The sequence below is a fragment of the Mastomys coucha genome, unplaced genomic scaffold (assembly GCF_008632895.1).
Source record: "Mastomys coucha isolate ucsf_1 unplaced genomic scaffold, UCSF_Mcou_1 pScaffold22, whole genome shotgun sequence".
In the NCBI taxonomy this organism is placed as follows: domain Eukaryota; kingdom Metazoa; phylum Chordata; class Mammalia; order Rodentia; family Muridae; genus Mastomys; species Mastomys coucha.
Window position 1 is genome coordinate 27,223,518 of NW_022196905.1, and position 17,760 is coordinate 27,241,277.

At 41.9% G+C, this 17,760-nt stretch overlaps 1 protein-coding gene across 8 annotated transcripts in view; it reads right to left on the bottom strand.

Moving 5' to 3' along the window:
• The window catches only part of Prr14l (proline rich 14 like), a 55,460-nt gene that overhangs the window by 35,724 nt on the left and 1,976 nt on the right, over positions 1–17,760 (bottom strand). The window contains exons 2-4 of one of the 8 annotated variants that reach the window (XM_031340712.1): positions 17,213–17,368; positions 9,541–10,061; positions 546–615 (exon numbers count right to left, since the gene is read on the bottom strand). In XM_031340712.1, the coding sequence (XP_031196572.1) occupies positions 546–615; positions 9,541–10,011 (541 nt within the window). In that variant the 5' untranslated portion in view covers positions 10,012–10,061; positions 17,213–17,368. Of the gene's footprint in view, positions 1–545; positions 616–4,555; positions 5,504–6,844; positions 6,962–9,540; positions 10,062–15,847; positions 15,868–17,212; positions 17,372–17,760 lie in introns of those variants that run through there. The other 7 variants (XM_031340714.1, XM_031340708.1, XM_031340713.1 and 4 more) reach the window with 7 other exon arrangements.

A 17,760-nucleotide genomic window follows, 5' to 3' on the forward strand; every position in this document is an offset into this window, starting at 1 on the left:
GCCCAAGATAGATATATACAGTGTTCTATCTGCATGTATACCTGCAGGCCAGAAAATGGCACCAGATCTCATTATAGGTGGTTATGAGCCACCACAAGGTTACTGGGAATTGAACTCAGGACCACTGGAAGAGTAGGCAGTGCTCTTAACCTCTGAGCCATCTTTCCAACCCAAGTTGCTATTTTAAAACACAACTAGAAGGCCCTGGTGATGCCAGTTTGAATAGCAGCTACTCAACTCAGGGGCTATGGCAGGACGGCAAGGTGAAGGACTGTCAGAGCTACAAAGTATGTCCCAGGTCAGCCCAGGCAACTCAAAGTAAAGCTGAGAAGGGGGCTAGGAAGAAAGTTCAGCTGGGTGGTGGTGGCACACACCTTTAATCCCAGCACTTGAAAGGCAAAGGCAGGCGGATTTCTGAGTTCGAGGCCAGCCTGGTTTACAGAGTGAGTTCCAGGATAGCCAGGGCTACACAGAGAAACCCTATCTCGAAAAATACCAAACCAACCAAACAAACAAAAATCAATTAACAAAAAGAAGTACCATACCTCTGTTCTTTTGTGGATCTCCAGGGAGGTCTGCACATACAGGTCCTTTGCTGGATTGTCTCAGGAGATCCTGCAGCAAGAAAACCCCACAGTCAATAGAAGATGCAGAGGTACCTGAGCTCACAAACATCAGTTATTACTTCAGAGCTCAGTGTAATGCCAGGATTTCTGCCAATGATCACAGGAATTGAGAACTGAAGAAAAGCTCAAATTTAGGTTAATAAATAAAAAGGATTATTTCTCTGGAGTTTGAGCTTCACGCAGATGCAAACAAAGCACTCAGTGGGACTAAAACAGCTATAGTCCTCTTGCCTCAGCTTCTTGAGTGGTGGGACTGCAGATGTGTATCGGCATGCAGCTCCTGTAAATGCCTTCTGAAATCAAGAGATGACTTTAGAGGTACTGGAGCACTCGGTACCATGCAGCTTAAGACAGTGAAGGACAGAAGTTTCTCTGTTCAGGCACACAGCTCATACCGATGCCTGCAGCCCCTTCTAGTTCCCTTCACAAGAAGATGGGAAATTAACTTTAAATAGGGAGTTGTTGAGACCAAGAACAGGAAAAGGAGGAGCAAGCTGGATCTTAAGAACAAAAGTTGTTAGAGGATTTTTAGACACCTGCAAATCAAGGAGAAAATTGGGAGGTTAATGACTGAGTTTGTGACTTTTAACGCCGTACCGCAGAGTAGGTCAAGTACAGCCTGGTCCACATAAGAAGTTCCTGGCCATCAAGGCTATAGTCAAACCTTGTCTTAAAAAAAAAAAAAATCCTCAGTCTACTAAACTGAGGCTTAATTTCAGTTTTGAACTTTTGTTCTGCCTTGTCAGTTTTGTATAAGCCACAAATTACTTTAAAGTTTTAAAGGACACTTAATTTAGAAATGTATTGTTTTATATATATAGTGCTTTACCTATTTGCCTACATACAGTACCCTTGGAGGCCAGAAGAGGGCCACAGTTGCCATGTGGATGCTGAGACTTGAACTAGAGACCTCATAACCAACCACTGAACCATCTCTTCAGCCCCAGTTTTCGTTCATGTTTTTTTAAAATTATTTTATGTGGATGTTTTACCTGTATGTGTGCCTGGTACCTGCAGAGATCAGAGAGGGTGTCAGGTTCCCTAGAGTTACAATTACAGATGAGATCCTCAGCAAGAGCAAGTGCTCTTAACCTCTGAACCAACTCTAGCCTCTCAAAAACAGAACACAACAAAAAAGGATAAGAAAGCATGCTCCTGGTGTGGCTCCTGCAGAAGACTCACAGACTTAAGAGCCAGCCTCTGGGCTCCTGAGTCTGACAAAGATAGTATAGGGCTAGGGGCGTAGCTCAACTGGTCTGGTCAACTGGTCTGGTGTCTAATGAGCTGAACAAAACCCTGGATTCAATTGCCAACATTCTAATGAAAGAGAAGTTTTGCCAGGCAGTGGTGGCGCAAGCCTTTAATCCCAGCACTTGGGAGGCAGAGGCAGGTGGATTTCTGAGTTCAAGGCCAGCTTGGTCTGCAGAGTGAGTTCCCAACCCTGTCTCCAAAAAAACAAAAAAATAAAAAAAAAAGAAAGAGAAGTTTTATTTTTGGATGGATCTCCTATTTTCCTACACCTTTTATGTAGAGAGGAGCAAAAAAATGGTAACCTTTAAAGGAATTTTCCTGTCTCTCAATTCAGAAAACCTTCAGCTTTAAGTGAGGCACCAACTGTAAAGTCACAGGAAACGGTTTTAGATACAACCGTCTCTGCTTTAGACATAGCAAACTAGGTGTGCCCTGCAGACCCACGAACAGCCTATCTACATCAGTTTCTTCCTTTAAAATACATGTTTCCATTGTGTGTACACATTCCTGTGTGTATGCACAGGTATCTGTGGTGTACAGCTGAAGGTCACATGTTGACATTGGGTGTTGGTTCCTCAGAGCCAACCACCTCCATTTTTTTTTTATTTTTTATACCACCACTACAACCACTACCACCACCATCATTTTGTGTGTGATTGTGGGGAGAACATGTGCCTCTGTGCACATGTGGAAGTCAGAGAACAATTTTATGAAATTGGTTCTCTCCTTCCATCTTTACCTGGCTCCTTGAGATCAAGCTCAGGTCTTGTGGCTTGTACGGTGAGTACCTTTATGGTCAGAGTCATCTGAACCAGCCCTCAACTTGTTTCTTGAGAAAGGGTCTCTTGGTGCTAAGGATAAGTTAGGCTGCTCGGTGACAGTCCAGAGATTCTTCAGATTCCAAGTGTGCCACTGCTTTAGGCTTTTATGTGAGTGCAGGGGATCAAGCTCATGCTGGCACAGAAAGCAAGCATTTGCGGATGGAGCCATCTCTTCAGCTGCTAAGACTTTCACTTTTAGGTCACTGACATTTTATTTACTTCCAACAGGAAATCCCTTTATTAGGAGCTGGAGAGAAGGCTTTGTGCTCTTCATGCTGCTCTTAGAGAGGACACAAGTTCATTCTCACGACCCATATGGTGGCAATTGCAGTTCCATGGATCTCAGGCACTCTCTGCTTCTGTAGACACCTAACCTACATGTGTGTTGCATACAAACACACATCCACATACAATTAAAGTTTTCACAAGTTCTACAGGTGGTTGTGAGCTGCCCAACATAGATGCTAGGAAACAGGTGCTCCGTCCATTAGAGCAGCAAGTGAACGTAACCATTGGCCCATCTTTCCACCTCACAAAATCCAGCAACCTCAGTACACTATGGCAAACTCCTGTTAGGATCAGAGACTCTTTCGGGGCTAGTACAGAGTAATTTGGATGGTATTAAGTTCAACAACATTTAAATAAATTGATATAAATTATAAAAAAATTAGGTGTCATGTGAACATACCATGAAAAAATGAATTTCTGGCTGGGCACACACCTTTAACCCCAGCACTTGGGAGGCAGAGGCAGGTGGATTTCTGAGTTCAAGGCCAACCTGGTCTATACAGTGACTTCCAGGACAGCCAGGGCTACATAGTGAAACCCTGTCTCGGAAAAAAAAAAGAATTTCTGTAAAACATAGCATGCTTCAAACAATTAATAGCTATTTCGTTACTATAACGTTCCTTTCCTTCAAATCCAAGATATTCTCCAAAATGTGTATGCTGTGCTGAAAGACAGTAATGTTTCCTTATGCCTTCAATACAGGTATTACATCCTGGAATCAAAACTTTTTACAACATATTCAACCTAGGAACAGCGACTGACCATTATGAAAGAGAAAAAGAGTAGTTTAAAAAAAATAATAATAATATTCTACAACCTCAACTCAGTGACAATCAAACGACCCTGGTAGAGGCAGAGAGGATTTTCAGTGCTTCCTCATCTGTGGCAGGAGAGTGGGGGATACCAGAGGTTGGACTCATTTTTGTTGTAGTTCTGAAATAAGACCAACCTTTAGTACATCCTCCATAGGAAATCTCACATGTACCATCATTTTCAATTTTCTCCTACAAGAACAGAGTTCAGAGCTGAGGACATCACTTCACAGTTGAGTTTGGCTCCCATAGCTGGTCCTTCCCCTGTACCTTTCTCAGATTTTGGGGTTTTTTTTTGGTTTTTCGAGACAGTGTTTCTCTGTGTAGCCCTGGCTGTCTTGGAACTCACTCTGTAGACCAGGCTGGCCTCGAACTCAGAAATCCGCCTGCCTCTGCCTCCCAAGTGCTGGGATTAAAGGCGCGTGCCACCACCGCCCAGCTCAGGTATTATTTTCTTAAGGTTAAAAAAATAAAATGCTGGGATTAAAAACCAATAAATAAATAAATAAATAAATAAATAAATAAATAAATAAATAAAATGCTGCCGGGCAGTGGTGGCACATGCCTTTAACCCCAGCACTTAGGAGGCAGAGGCAGGTGGATTTCTGAGTTCGAGGCCAGCCTGGTCTACAGAGTGAGTTCCAGGACAGCCAGGGCTACACAGAGAAACACTGTCTCGAAAAGCCAAAACCAAAAAAAATAAATAAATAAAAATTAAAAAAATAAAATGCTAGGTGGTGGTGGTGGTGGTACATACCTTTAATACCAGCACTCAGGAAGAAGAGACAAGTGGATCTCTGAGTTGGAGGCCAGCCTAAAGGAGGTCCAGAACAGAGAAACACTGCCTGTTAACTTTTAAACCCAGTACAAAAGGCTGAATTGATTTAACACATCAATACAGACCTAGCCATCAGGTTCTCCCAGTATCCCTCAGTCCCTACCAGTTTCAGGGTATGGCTGGCCTCTACCCCAACTCTCTAGGCCAGGGCCTGGGCTGGACTGCCCTTCCCCAAGAGGCTCTTCCTTAATATAACTCAGACATTTTGGTTACCATCCCCTTTTGTACCTTTGGCCTTCTGGCTGCTGCATTGGGCTTCCTCCCCTCCTCCCACCTCTCCCTACATGATGCAGGTCAGTTAGTCAAGTCCATTCTGGACTCTCCCAGATGTGCCTGCCTCTGGCTATGCTCTCCCTTTTAGCCACAATAAACTTCCTCCTCCACCATTCCAAGGAGCAGCCATGTCCTTGCACAGGACCTGGGTTTGGGTCCCAGGACCTACCTGGGCGCTCCCAAATATCAGTAACTCCAGTTCCAAGATCTGAAGCCCTCTTCAGCCCTCCACAGGCACCAGGCACACACATGCTGCAGATACATTCAGACAGGCAAAATATTCATATACATAAAATTAAAAACTAAATTCTTAAATTATGTGTGTAGGGTTTAGGTCTTAATGGGCTTTTCCTCATTCACTACAGAAAAAGCAGAGACAACTGAAGAGAGCTGAGAGTAGGAGAGGTGGTCTTCCTCAGGGAAAAAGACACCAGCTGGTTGTCCAGTGTACAAGTAATATTATATAGAATATAATATGTATAAGGAATATAAACGTGCATATATTTATGCATACAGTAGCCATGTAAAAACAGGCATCATGAATTTGAAGGAGAAAAGAGGGAGATATATGGAAACATTTAAAGGGAAGAAAGGGAAAGGAGAAATGGAATTAGAATATAATCTGAAAATAAATAAAATAAACAAACAAACAAATACATATATACATACACACAGGCTGGAGAGATGGCTCAGTGGTTAAGAGCACTGACTGCTCTTACAGAGGTCCTGGGTTGAATTACCAGCAACCACATGGTGGCTCACAACCATCTGTAATGAGATCTGATGCCCTCTTTTGGTGTGTCTGATGAGAGTGACAGTGTACTTGCATACTTAAAATAAATAAATAAATCTTTAAACTAACTAAATAAATAAAAATAATTTTAAAAGTTCTTTCTCTTCCAATAATAAAATATTCCTCATCAAATAAACAAAATTAATAGTTACAAGATTTTACACAACTCTAAAGCAAGAAAGAATTACTTTTTGCTGGTTTGCATTTAAGTGGTTTTGGTTTTGTTTTTTGTTTTTTTGTTGTTTTTTTTGGGGGGGTTTTTTGAGACCATTTAAGTGTTTTTTAAAAATAGTTATTCATTTATTTTTTATGTATATGAGTGCACTTACCTTCTAAATGATTGAAAGATGTATCTCATGATTGAAGTATTAACTTTTTTTAAGTTAACATTTTAAATGAGTGTTAAGATTACAGGTATATACTACCATTCCCAGTCAAGCTTTAGTTCTTTTTTGTTGTTTTTTTTTCTTTTTTTTGTTTGTTTTTGTTTTTTCAAGACAGGGTTTCTCCGTGTAGCCCTGGTTGTCCTAGAACTCACTCTGTAGACCAGGCTGGCCTCGAACTCAGAAATCCGCCTGCCTCGGCCTCCCAAATGCTGAGATTCTGCCTTCCAAGTGCTGAGATTAAAGGTGTGTACCACCACTGCCCCGCCAAGTTTTAGTTCTTAATTCATCAATTCAAGAATTCTCTATGAGTCAGTGGTAGTGGTGGTACACACCTTTGATCCCAGCACTTGGGAGAAAGAGGCAGGCAGATCTCTGAGCTTGAGGATAGCCTGCTCTGCAAATTAAGTTCCAGTACAGCCAGGGCTACCGCAGAGAAATCCTATCTCAAAACAACAATAAAAACTCCAAAGAAAGAAAAAGAAAAAGATTTTCTATGTATAGTGACACATGCCTTTAATTGCACTATCAGGAGACAGAGGCAGAAAAAGATGAATCTGAGTTCGAGGCCAGCCTGGTCCACATAATGAGCAAGGACTACATAAAGACCTTGTCTCAAAAACAAAACAAAATAAGAATTTTCTTTGGATAAGGCAAGATACTACTCTATAAATTATATGGTACAAATACATTTTCTTAATTCGTTTGATGTCTTGCTTTTTTCCCTTTTGATTCCCTTGCTACACAGCTCTTACTCACCTGGTATTCACTGCGCAGTCCAGGCTGGTCTTGAACAGATAGCAATCTTCCTCCTTCAGCCTCTCAAATAATGGGGTGACCACCATGCCTAGCATCAGCTGTCTTTTGACTATGTGGTAGTCTGTCAGATTAGTAAGGGTTCTTATTGTAAGGTCGTCTGATTTCATAAACCCGAATGCTGTGCAAATGTCATGTCTCCTTGTCTGACAGGTCTGTAGTGTTCACAAGTTCTGTGACCTGAGAATAACTAGGAATTACTGCTACCCCATTCTGTCCAACGAGTCTGCATCTAGCAGACTCACTTCTGTTGGACAGCCATCCAAATGCTTGAAGAGTCTTCTCAGCCCTCCTGAGAGATTTAATCCAGATCAGACAAGTTGCGTTAATCAGATGAAGAACTACCTGCCTTTTCACTGCAGTGATTCTATAGATCCATCCAATTCTGTGTTTTGTTTACTGTAGTGCTGAGGATCATACCCAGGGAGGGCTACATCTCTACCACTGAGCCCACTGTCAGTACTAAGTGACCTGCTAAAACTGTAGGTGTCTCTTGTTTTACATGTTGTTTTTGCAGCATTAGGAGCTGCAAATGCACCTCCTGCATGCACAGTGAGTTGAATCTCTAACCTAAAACTCCGTTTTCTTTCTTTCTTTTTTTTTTTTTTTTTTTTTTGAGACAGGGTTTCTCTGTGTATCCCTGGCTGTTCTGGAACTCACTCTGTAGACCAGGCTGGCCTTGAACTCAGAAATCCACCTGCCTCTGCTTCCCAAGTGCTGGGATTAAAGGCATGTGCCACCACCACTCTGTTTTCTTCAAGTACTTCTCTTGGAATGAAGTAAAAAGTCAACCTTGGCTACGTGAAGAGTTAAAGGACCAGCCCGGGCTACAAAAAAGAACTTGTTCAACAGACAGACAAACCAAGAAGCTGAAAGGCACAGAAGAATGCTGAAATAGTACATAAATTAAAAGAGATGGATGCAGGGTGTAGTGATTTGAATGGGAATGCCCCCAGTGAATGCTTGCTTGTTCCCTAGCGGGCTGAATATTTGGAAACGTTTGAGAGGTGACCCTGTTGGAGGTGCACCACTATAGGGGAGACTCTGAGGTGTCAAAAGGCCACATAATTCCAAGTTATGTCTCTGCCTCTTGCCTGTGGATCTGATAAAAGTTCTTAGCAACTGTTCCAGCATCAGGCCTGCATGCCTGCCTGCCTGCCTGCCTGCGCCCTGTTTCCCATCATGATGTTCATGGACTCACCCTATGAAACTGTATTCATTCCCCAGTTAAATGCTTTCTTTTAAAGTTGCCTTGGTCACAGTGTCTCTTCACAGCAGTAGTAGACTAAGGCAAAGGAATATTTAAATCAGTAACATGGGACATTCTAATACACTGAATGACAAGGACTCAACCTCTCCCAAAGGAGTTAGTTTGCAAGAACCTACAAATTCAGCTAAATACTTTTTCTCCCATCCTTCAATTAAGATGATTATGAAAATGTTGAACTCTTTAATTTTTAGGTGTAGCTGGGTGTGTTGGTATGTATCTTTAACCCTCACACTTGAGAGGCAGAAGCAAGTGGATCTCTTGTGAATTCAAAGCCAGCCTGTCTAGAGTGTTTCAGGCCTACATAGTTAAGACCTGCCTCAAATAAAAAAAAGAAGAAAAAAAAAAAGTGTACCTGTAAGTGCATGTGTGTATGGTTCTCAAGGAAGCCAGAAGACAGCATAGGACCTCCAAACTAGAATTACCTAGGGTTGTGAAATTTTCCATGTGGTTACAAAGCCAGGAATGGAAGTGCAACTTTGTAGCCCCAATACTCAAGAAGCCAAGACAGGAGGATTGTCTTGCATTAAAGGCCAGTCTGAGCTACATAAAGACCTTGTTTCAAACTGAAACAGAACAAACTAAAAATAAAAAAAAACTTGTTTTCTGACTTGTTCTTCAGTCTATTATGAAGATCACCTCTGATGTCCTAAAAGAGAGAAATTATTTGGGTATGTAGCTCAGTTGTAGACTGCTTGTCTGACATTTACAAGGCCTTCACTGTGGAGGAAAAAAAAAGTTTCTTGGCCTGAAAAGCTAATAGCTTCTGAAAAATGAAGTCTGATGAAGTCACTACATATTACATTAGCCTTCCCAAAGACTTCTCTGGGACATTTCATTCTAGTCTGTCATAACACTTCTAAAGCTTGAATTCTCAACATTTTGCATCATTCTGTGTGTCTGTGTGGGCCTGTGCTGATGGCTACAGGTGGAAGTCAGGTGTGGTCTTCAATAGCTTGTTACTATATTTTTTGATTAGGGTCTTCCGTGGAACCTGATCCCATAGATTTGGCCCAGCTGGCTAGCCAATGAACTCCAGTGACCTGCCCCTCTGCGCTACTAAGGCGCTGCTGTGCCTGACTTTTTATGTGGGTGTTAGAGATCTGATTTTTAATTAAGCCATCTCCCCAGGCCTGATACATATCTTCTATCAGCATGTGTAGAAATACCACCTTGTTTTTAGAGAAATTCATACAGTAGTGAGAGCACAGCAGTGATTTATATCAAAAAGCATCAAAATCAGTATTTTTGACAATGTTTCAAGACTTAGTCACATGCTACCTGTCCACAGCATCTGTGATTTACATTAGAGGCATTGCTCTGCAGTGCTATCACTCAGTCAACTTATTCAAACCAAGATCTCACTTCTTACCTGACAGGGGCAGATCTTTTCTTTAGTAGCTGTGGAATGTTGGCACAGGTCTTCCTTTGCTCCCTCACATGGGTCTCTGAAAACTTGCACCTGGTCTCCTTGATCTCTGAAGACCTTTGGCTCCGTGCTCTTGGGTCTCTCTTCCCTATCCAAGATCTCATAAGCCATAGGATCTCTTGTACGGTTCACTAATCCACACCACCCATTCTTGCCCCCATAATCCAAGGTCTCAGAGCTTTCTTCAGGACAACCTTCTGCATGAGTCCTCTGCAACCCCAGGGGTGAGGCCCTGCCATGACTTATAGGAGAGCTTGAGGCTCCAGGCTTTACATCTGGAATCTTACTTGGCTCCTGCTCAGCATGAAGCTCTTTGGAGACACTTACTGAGAGTTCAGAGTATAACTCCTGTACCACAGCAGACATGGAGGAATCAAGTGGAACTGGCTGAGTCTCTACTCCAGATGACAGCATTAGGGCAGATGGAGATTATGGAGTCAAGTCTTTTGCATCAATGGTTTACCCTGACACAAATCAAAGGAAGGGATATAAGTTTAAAACCTTGACGTGGTAATAGAAAACCATTTCCATTCACCTCGGTTAAAATATGGAAAAGAGCCAGGCATGGTGGCACCATGCTTTTAATACTAGCACTTGGGAGGCAGAGGCAGGTGGATGGATCTCTGTGAGCCTGGTCTACAGAGCCAGCCTTATCTACAAAGCAAGTCCAGGACAGCCAGGGCTACACAGAGAAACCCTGTCTCAAAACACAAACAATAACAACAACAAAATTATGAACAACATATTCAACTTCAAATGTCAGCATTATTGGACACCAAATGTCTACTGTATTGGCAGAAAAATATGTATCTTAATCTTCATTAGGTATGTCATTGATCTTAATTAAAATACTGCCTTGTGAATAGTCTCAGTTTAAATGTTAAGCAAGCAATGCAGCTTAGTAGCTAAGCATTTACTCAGGATATACAAACCCTGAGTTCAATCCCCAACACCACCACAATACCATCACTATTATTCAGGAGGCTAAGGCAAGACTGATACAAATTCAAGAAGAGCCTCAGCTACATAGTGAGTTCAAGGCTATCTTTGGCTAAGACTAAGCTCCTACCTCAAGAAAATGGGAAAAGGAGGCCAGCAAAATGACTAAGTGGTTAAAGGTGTATATGCTGTTCTTGCAGAGGACATGAATTTGGCTCTCACGTGAGTCTGCACTCAAGTTGAACAGTTAAAAACCTCTTATACCTCAAGCTCCAAGGGGACCTGATGCCTATAACATCTTTAGGATGCTATAGTCATCTACATAGATACACATAAATACATAGTATTTAACAGCGAGACCTAGTGGCACATGCCTTTAACCCCACTACTCAGGAAGCAGAGGCAAGCAGATCTCTAAATTTGAGACCAGACTGATCTTTGTAGTGATTTCCAGGCTAGAAAGGGCTCCAGAGAGATCTTATCTCAAAAAAAGAGAAATCTTTAAAGACGAACAAGCAAACAAACAAACACCATTGATAAAACACGAACTTGTATCCAAAAACAGACCTGACATCAACTAGAAAATAAAGGTGCTTTCCTACCTGGTTTCAAGACATGAACCTTAAACACCTGTTCACTGTTATATATCAAGTAGGTACTTGACATGGAATAATTACTCCATAGGCTTTTTAAAAATGTATATGTGTATTTCTGTGTGCATGTGGAGGGACAATATTCCGTGTCATTCTCAGGAACGCTATCTGCCTCCTTTGAGACAGAATCTCTCATTAGTCTAAAACTTATCAGTTAGGCTAGACAAGAAAGCCAGCAAAGTCCAAGGATCTTCATCTCTACCTGTCCTGTGCACGGATAAGACCAAACTCCTTTTTGTCTTCTCACTTGAGACAGGGTCTGTGTAGCTCTGGCTGTCCTGAAACACACTACATAGATGAGGCTGGCCTCGAACTCAGAGATCGGCCTGCCTCTGCCTCCTGAGTGCTGGGACTAAAAGCATGTGCGGCCACTACCCAGCAGGATACTGACATTTTAAATACATTTACCTTTCTTCTTGGAAGGAAGATATTGGAAAATGCAATTCCATTCCTTTACATAGTTGAGATCTCTCTATCTAGACAAGCACAAGCTCCTAACTAATCCATTTCCTCTGGCTGCTTCTTGAGCTTCTCCAAGAGTTTTTACGGGCAACATGTATTCAATTATAGAACAACTCCATGAGCTAAGCAGAGCCGCTATCACCTCCCATCACAGATTTTAATACCACACCTGAGGAGGTTGAAAGTGGCAAGTCTAATATAATATGCTACAGAAGACCCAAGTCTCTAGGGGATGCCACTGTGTTGTAGTTAAATTTCTTGTACGGAATGCTAGAAACAGGCTACTTGCTGAAATACTTCATCTATGTATTATGTAGTACTAGAAGGATAAAAACATAGCTCATTGGTAGAGTATTGCCTAGCATGCATGACACCTAAGGTTCACTGGGGAGGGGGACACACAATACACATGATGATTCTTAAAGCTTCTCCTACCCTAAACAAGAGATGAGAAAATTTTGTTTGGTTATTTGTTTTGCCTCAGACAGGGTTTCTCTGGGCAGCTTTGACTGTCCTGGAACTTAACTTGTAGACCAGGCTGGCCTCGAATTCACAGAGATCCGCCTGCCTCTGCCTCCCAAGTGCTGGATTAAAGGCATGCGCCATCATAGAGAGCTGAGAAGAGAAATTTTTAAAGAAATTGTCCCCAATGTAAAGACTAGAAACTACAGATATCAGACAGCTACCTAGCTCAATAGCCTGGGCTGATCCAAATCTAGAGGTCCTATGTTAAGCCTCCTGAATGCTGGGTTTGCAGGTATGAACTACCGCACCTGTTATAAGCTAAACATTTTTTAATGAAAAGTTAAAAGGCAGTGGTGCTTCATACCTTTAATCCCAGCACTCGCACAGGTGTATCTCTGAGATTGAGGCCAGCCTGGTCTACAGAGCAAGTTACAGGACAGCCAAAGCTACACAGCAAAACCTTGTCTTGAAAAACAAAAACAAAAAACACACACACAAAAAAAAGGTTTTCAAAAATCCTTGGGCTAGGGGACTGGAGCTATGTTCAGCAGTTGAGAGCACTTGCTGCTCTCCCAGAGGGCCTGGGTTCAGTTCCCAGCACCTGCAAAGCTGGCTCACAATCATCCAGAACACCCCAGGATAAAACACAGTCTCTTCTGCATTTCCCTAGCACTGAACACATGCGGTTCAAGACATAAAGCAGGCAAAACACTTATACACATAAAAGTTAAACACTTAACTAATGCAAAGACAAAGTTTAAGAAATATCAACTTTTTAATTGGTATGATGGCACACATCTTTAGCCTCAATATTTGGGAGGCAGAGGAAGGCAGAACCCTGCATATGAGTTTGAGACCAGCCTGGTCCACATAGCAGATTGTAGACCAGTCAGAGCTCTATAGCAAGACCCTGTCTCAAAAACAAAACCAAAATTACCTAAGTTGAGGGCTGCAGAGATGGCTCTGGTCATGAGCACTTGCTGCTCTTGAGAGGACCTGGATTCCAGCACCTACATCAGATAGCTCCTACCCAGCTATAATCCAACTCCAGAGTATCTGATATCCTCTAGCTTCTGAGGGCACCAGCAGGCTTGTGGGACACATAAACTTGAGCAGGCAGGCATGCAAGCAATCAGCACACATGCATATGCACCAACTCTTAGAAAGGAATAAGAACTGCCTAAATTGTTAAACTCATAATAATAATCCTAGCACTTAGGAAGCTGAAGCTAAGAGAACCTAGATTTCAAGACCAGCCTGGTCTAGTTAGAAAGACCCGATTTCAAAAACCATACAAGGAAAGGAAAGAGAGGGAGGAAGAGGAAGAAGAGAAGGAAGAAGAAAAGGAGGAGGAGGAAGTAAAAGCCAAAATTACCCAAGAGAGATCCACTGGATCTCATGGCAAAAGCAGAGATTCTCCACTTAGAAATAGTACTGAGGGCGAGCAGTGGTGTTGCATGCCTTTTAATCCCAGCACTTGGGAGGCAGAGGCAGGAGGACTTCTGAGTTCGAGGCCAGCCTGGTCTACAGAGTGAGTTCCAGGACAGCCAGGGCTACACAGAGAAACCCTGTCTCGAAAAAGAAAAAAAAAAAAGAAAAGAAAAATAGTACTGAGGGCTGGAGCAATGGGTAAGCACTTAAAAGCACTTACTGCTCTTGCAGAGTTCAATTCCCAGCACCAACATAGTGGCCAACAACCACATATAATTCTAGTTTCAAGAGATTTGAGGCTACCTTTAGGCCTCTGCAGTCACCTTCATACAAATGACACTCATATATACACTCTGCACATATACATAAAATATAAAAAACTAAAAATAAATGTCTTTTTAAAAGACAGTGTTAAGACTACCTTATCCCTTTTAGAGTTAAAATCTTCCTTTCTCTTCTAGCTACTGGTTATTTCTGAAGCACTTCAGATTTTAGGCCATTTGTCTATGTATGTGGACATTAACAGAAAATAACTGTAATTGCTATTTGATGCCAAAAAGTAGAAAATACTGAGTTTTAATTTGGTTTGGATTCCTTTTCCTAGTTACTACAATGCACACAAAGTGCAGGGAAAGATAATGTAATGATGGGTCACAGAGATGGCCAAGAGTTAAACTGCTCGCCTTTGAAGACCGTCGACCTCTACTCAATCCCAGAGACTCACAAGTAAAGGAGAAGAACAACCACCAAAAGTTGCCCTGACTTCTAATACCTACAACTGTAAACACAGGCTCACATTCACATATGTCATATGTATACACAAATATCAATGCAAGATCCTGTAAAACACAAGTTTAACTCCCTGTGGGAAGGTGCACACCTTTAACTGCAGCACCTGAGCAAGCAACACTGTGAACTCATGACCAACCTGGCGTACGTAGGCACTCTCCAAAGAAAACCAAGTTTATGGAAACACACAGACTTCTTGGGTCTCTGCCACCTTCCTCGCCTTTATCCCCTGCCCACCAGAGGAACTTGGGTGTTCTCAAAAGCTAATCCATAAGTCTCTTCCTAAATTTTATTTCCTCCATGATGTCACTTTTTGTTGAAGCCGCTCTGCTGAGTAAAAATCAAATCTGTCCCCTTGCGCTGGGACAGTAGCTCAGTGAAAAAGTGCATGCGTGCCTAACGTGAAAGATCCACAAGTCTACAGTTTACAGTGGACATTCCTCTTCCACAAGACCAGAGTTAGGTTCCCAGCAACCACATCAAGCACATTATCTCCTATAACTCCAGCTCCAGCGGATCCAATTCCTCTTCTGGCCTCTGAGAGAACCAAGTATGTATATGTGCACACACACACATAAGTAGAGGCAGACTGATGAGGAGTTAAGATAACATTCCATTACACAGACAGTTCTAGACAAACCTGGGTTATAGGAGAACTGGCCTTAAATTCCCCCACAAAGAAGCATGCATTAGGGGGCTGGTGAGATGGCTCAAGTGGGTAAGAGCACTGACTGCTCTTCCAAAGGTCCTGAGTTTGGATCCCAGCAACCACATGGTAGCTACAACCACCTGTAATGAGATCTGACCCGCCTGAAGACAGCTACAGTGTAGTACAAGCAGACCAGGAGTGAGTGGGACGGGGCCTGAGCGAGCGGACCATCCTGAGTTCAATTCCCAGCAGCCACATGATGGCTCATGGCCATCTATACAGCTACAGTGTACTCATACACATAAAATAAATAAATAAATCTTAAAAAAATAAAAAAAAAAGAAGCATGTATTAGCAGTATTGCCTGGGTGATAAGCTCAACAAGAACTCATCTGCATGCTGTACTTTAGTGATTATGGTGTCTCAGCTGTTATTTCAGTGGAAAGCACTAGTTTTGAAGATAAAAGGCCCTGCGTTTGAGCACCAGTCACACAAAACACAAGCAAACAAACTAACAACAAACAAAGTAAGTGCTACATTACGTTTTATACCAAGATCTAAATGCAAAAAGTTGGTGAATAAATAACTAGCAAACCTATTAAAAACTAGCAAGATCAGCCTTTTATCTCATCAGTCTTCTCCCTATCAGCCTCCTTCCTCTCCCTCAAGAGTTTTAAACTAAATTCTTAATAACTGTATAGTAAAAAGAAAAAGTAACATGTTTATAAAATTCAACACAGATTTACTTACAACTTAAGCCTTCTCAATGCTTATAACCAAGTTACTGGAGAAGAATATCAAGTCATTATCTAGTTTAAGGTTTGAACAAAAATTAAGCCACTGACTTAAGAATGACTCTTACCTGGCTGGAGAGATGGCTCTTCCAGAGGATCTGGGTTCCATTCCCAGCACCCACATGGAGGCTCACAACTGTCTATAACTCCTGTTCCAGGGAATCTGATGCCCTCTTCTGGCCTCTCCAGGTACCATGCACACATACGGTACACAGACATATATGCAAACGAAACACTCAAATATATAAAATAAGATATAAAGCCAGGCCATGGTTGCACACACCTGAGTGTCTCAGCACTCAGGAGACAGAGACAGATGGATCTCTGTAACTTCAAGGCCAGCCTGGTGTACAGAGTAAGTTCCAAGACAACCACGTCTACACAGAGAAACCCTGTCTCAAAAAAATAAAAAAATAAAATTTAAAAATCAATCTTAAATCACTCTTGCTATGTGTACAAATACAAATATGTATTATATTATTTATGGAATGGATATATTTCAGATGTTATAAAATGAGTAACATTTGTACAAAATATGAAGTAAAATTATTCTACTAAAAGATAACTTTCATAAAACAAGCCTACCATCCCAATACCAGGGAAACACAAATTTCTAGGCCAGCTGGGGCTACAGAGTACAATAATAGGCTATACAGGAAGACCCTGTCTCAAAACAAGTTTGTTTAAAGAAAAAAAAGGGAGGGTGAAGAAAAGAAGGAGGAAGAGATAATATTTTTGAGCTGAGACTAACAACTGACCTCTCGCCTGTGTCAAATGCAAAGCGCTGTAGGGAGTAGTTCAATCTTTCTGGTGTCCAGGGCAAGAGTCAGTGTCCCTCCCTACTCTGACTCCACTCACTAGCTTCAGGGTCTGGAATGTCTTCAGTTTAAATCAACTTTCCTGGGCTTGTTCTCTCTATGCAAAATGACTAAGCAAAAATAATCCCACGAAAACTCCAGGATGGAAAAGACAACCTCCCTCTTTTCCTCTTTGTCTCAGTATACACCACAGAAAGGTGTCAACAGGGTACAGGGCTAAAACTAATGCCTTCAATAGGTGCTCATGGCATGTAAGGCAATTTAGGAATACTATAGGGTAATTGAACTCATACCCAACAAAAAAAATAAAAAACATGACAAAAGCCAGTAAAGGCTGAACATCACAATTCCCCACGTCATTAGAATGAATATATTTTCACCATGCCCCAAATCTTACAGTGCCAACATGTCTAATCATTCAACGTTACCCTAATGTAATAGTTTTGGAAGCAAAACTTGACAGCAATAAAGCAATAAAAAAGAAAAAAGAAAAAAACAAACAAAGCAGACCTGAAAAACTCCATGCCCCAAGAATCCCTTCTCTTGAATCGGAATGTACAGAAGCTGTTAACAACAGTGGGCACTGCCATGCTTGTGTCAAAGAACAATACTCACAAGAATGATCAGGCCCTGAGAAGTTCACAGCACTCCTTTCACCTTGAGAAAAGGGCTTTCTTTTCCAAAGATTCAGATTCTGCAGCCAGTCCCTCCATAAGGGACATTCAGACACTGTAGCCAATTCTTCCATGAGGGAATTTGGAGAAGAGGCCTCTTCTTGAGGGACAGAAAAAGAAGAATCTTTTAATAAGATATCCCTAAACCAGGAGTGCTGGCTCACACCAGTGATCCCAACACTCAGAAAGAAGCCCAGGGAAGAGGGCTGCCGAGGACAAACTGGGATACACAATGAGTGTCAGGCCAGCTAGGGCCACATAGCTAGACCCTGTCTCAAAAGAAAAATAAACCACTAATCAAGATCTCAACACAAACTGAAAACAAGACCAGGAAGAACATCGTTTCAGGGGAGTCAGTTCTTAGACACGAAGCGTGCAGGGAAGCTCTATGGCTAAAGCCATAGATAGGCTGTTCCCCTTTCCCTTTTATTAACATGCAGAAAAAGCAATCCATCTTTCAACAAAGGTTTTCAATTGAGCCAGGCGGTG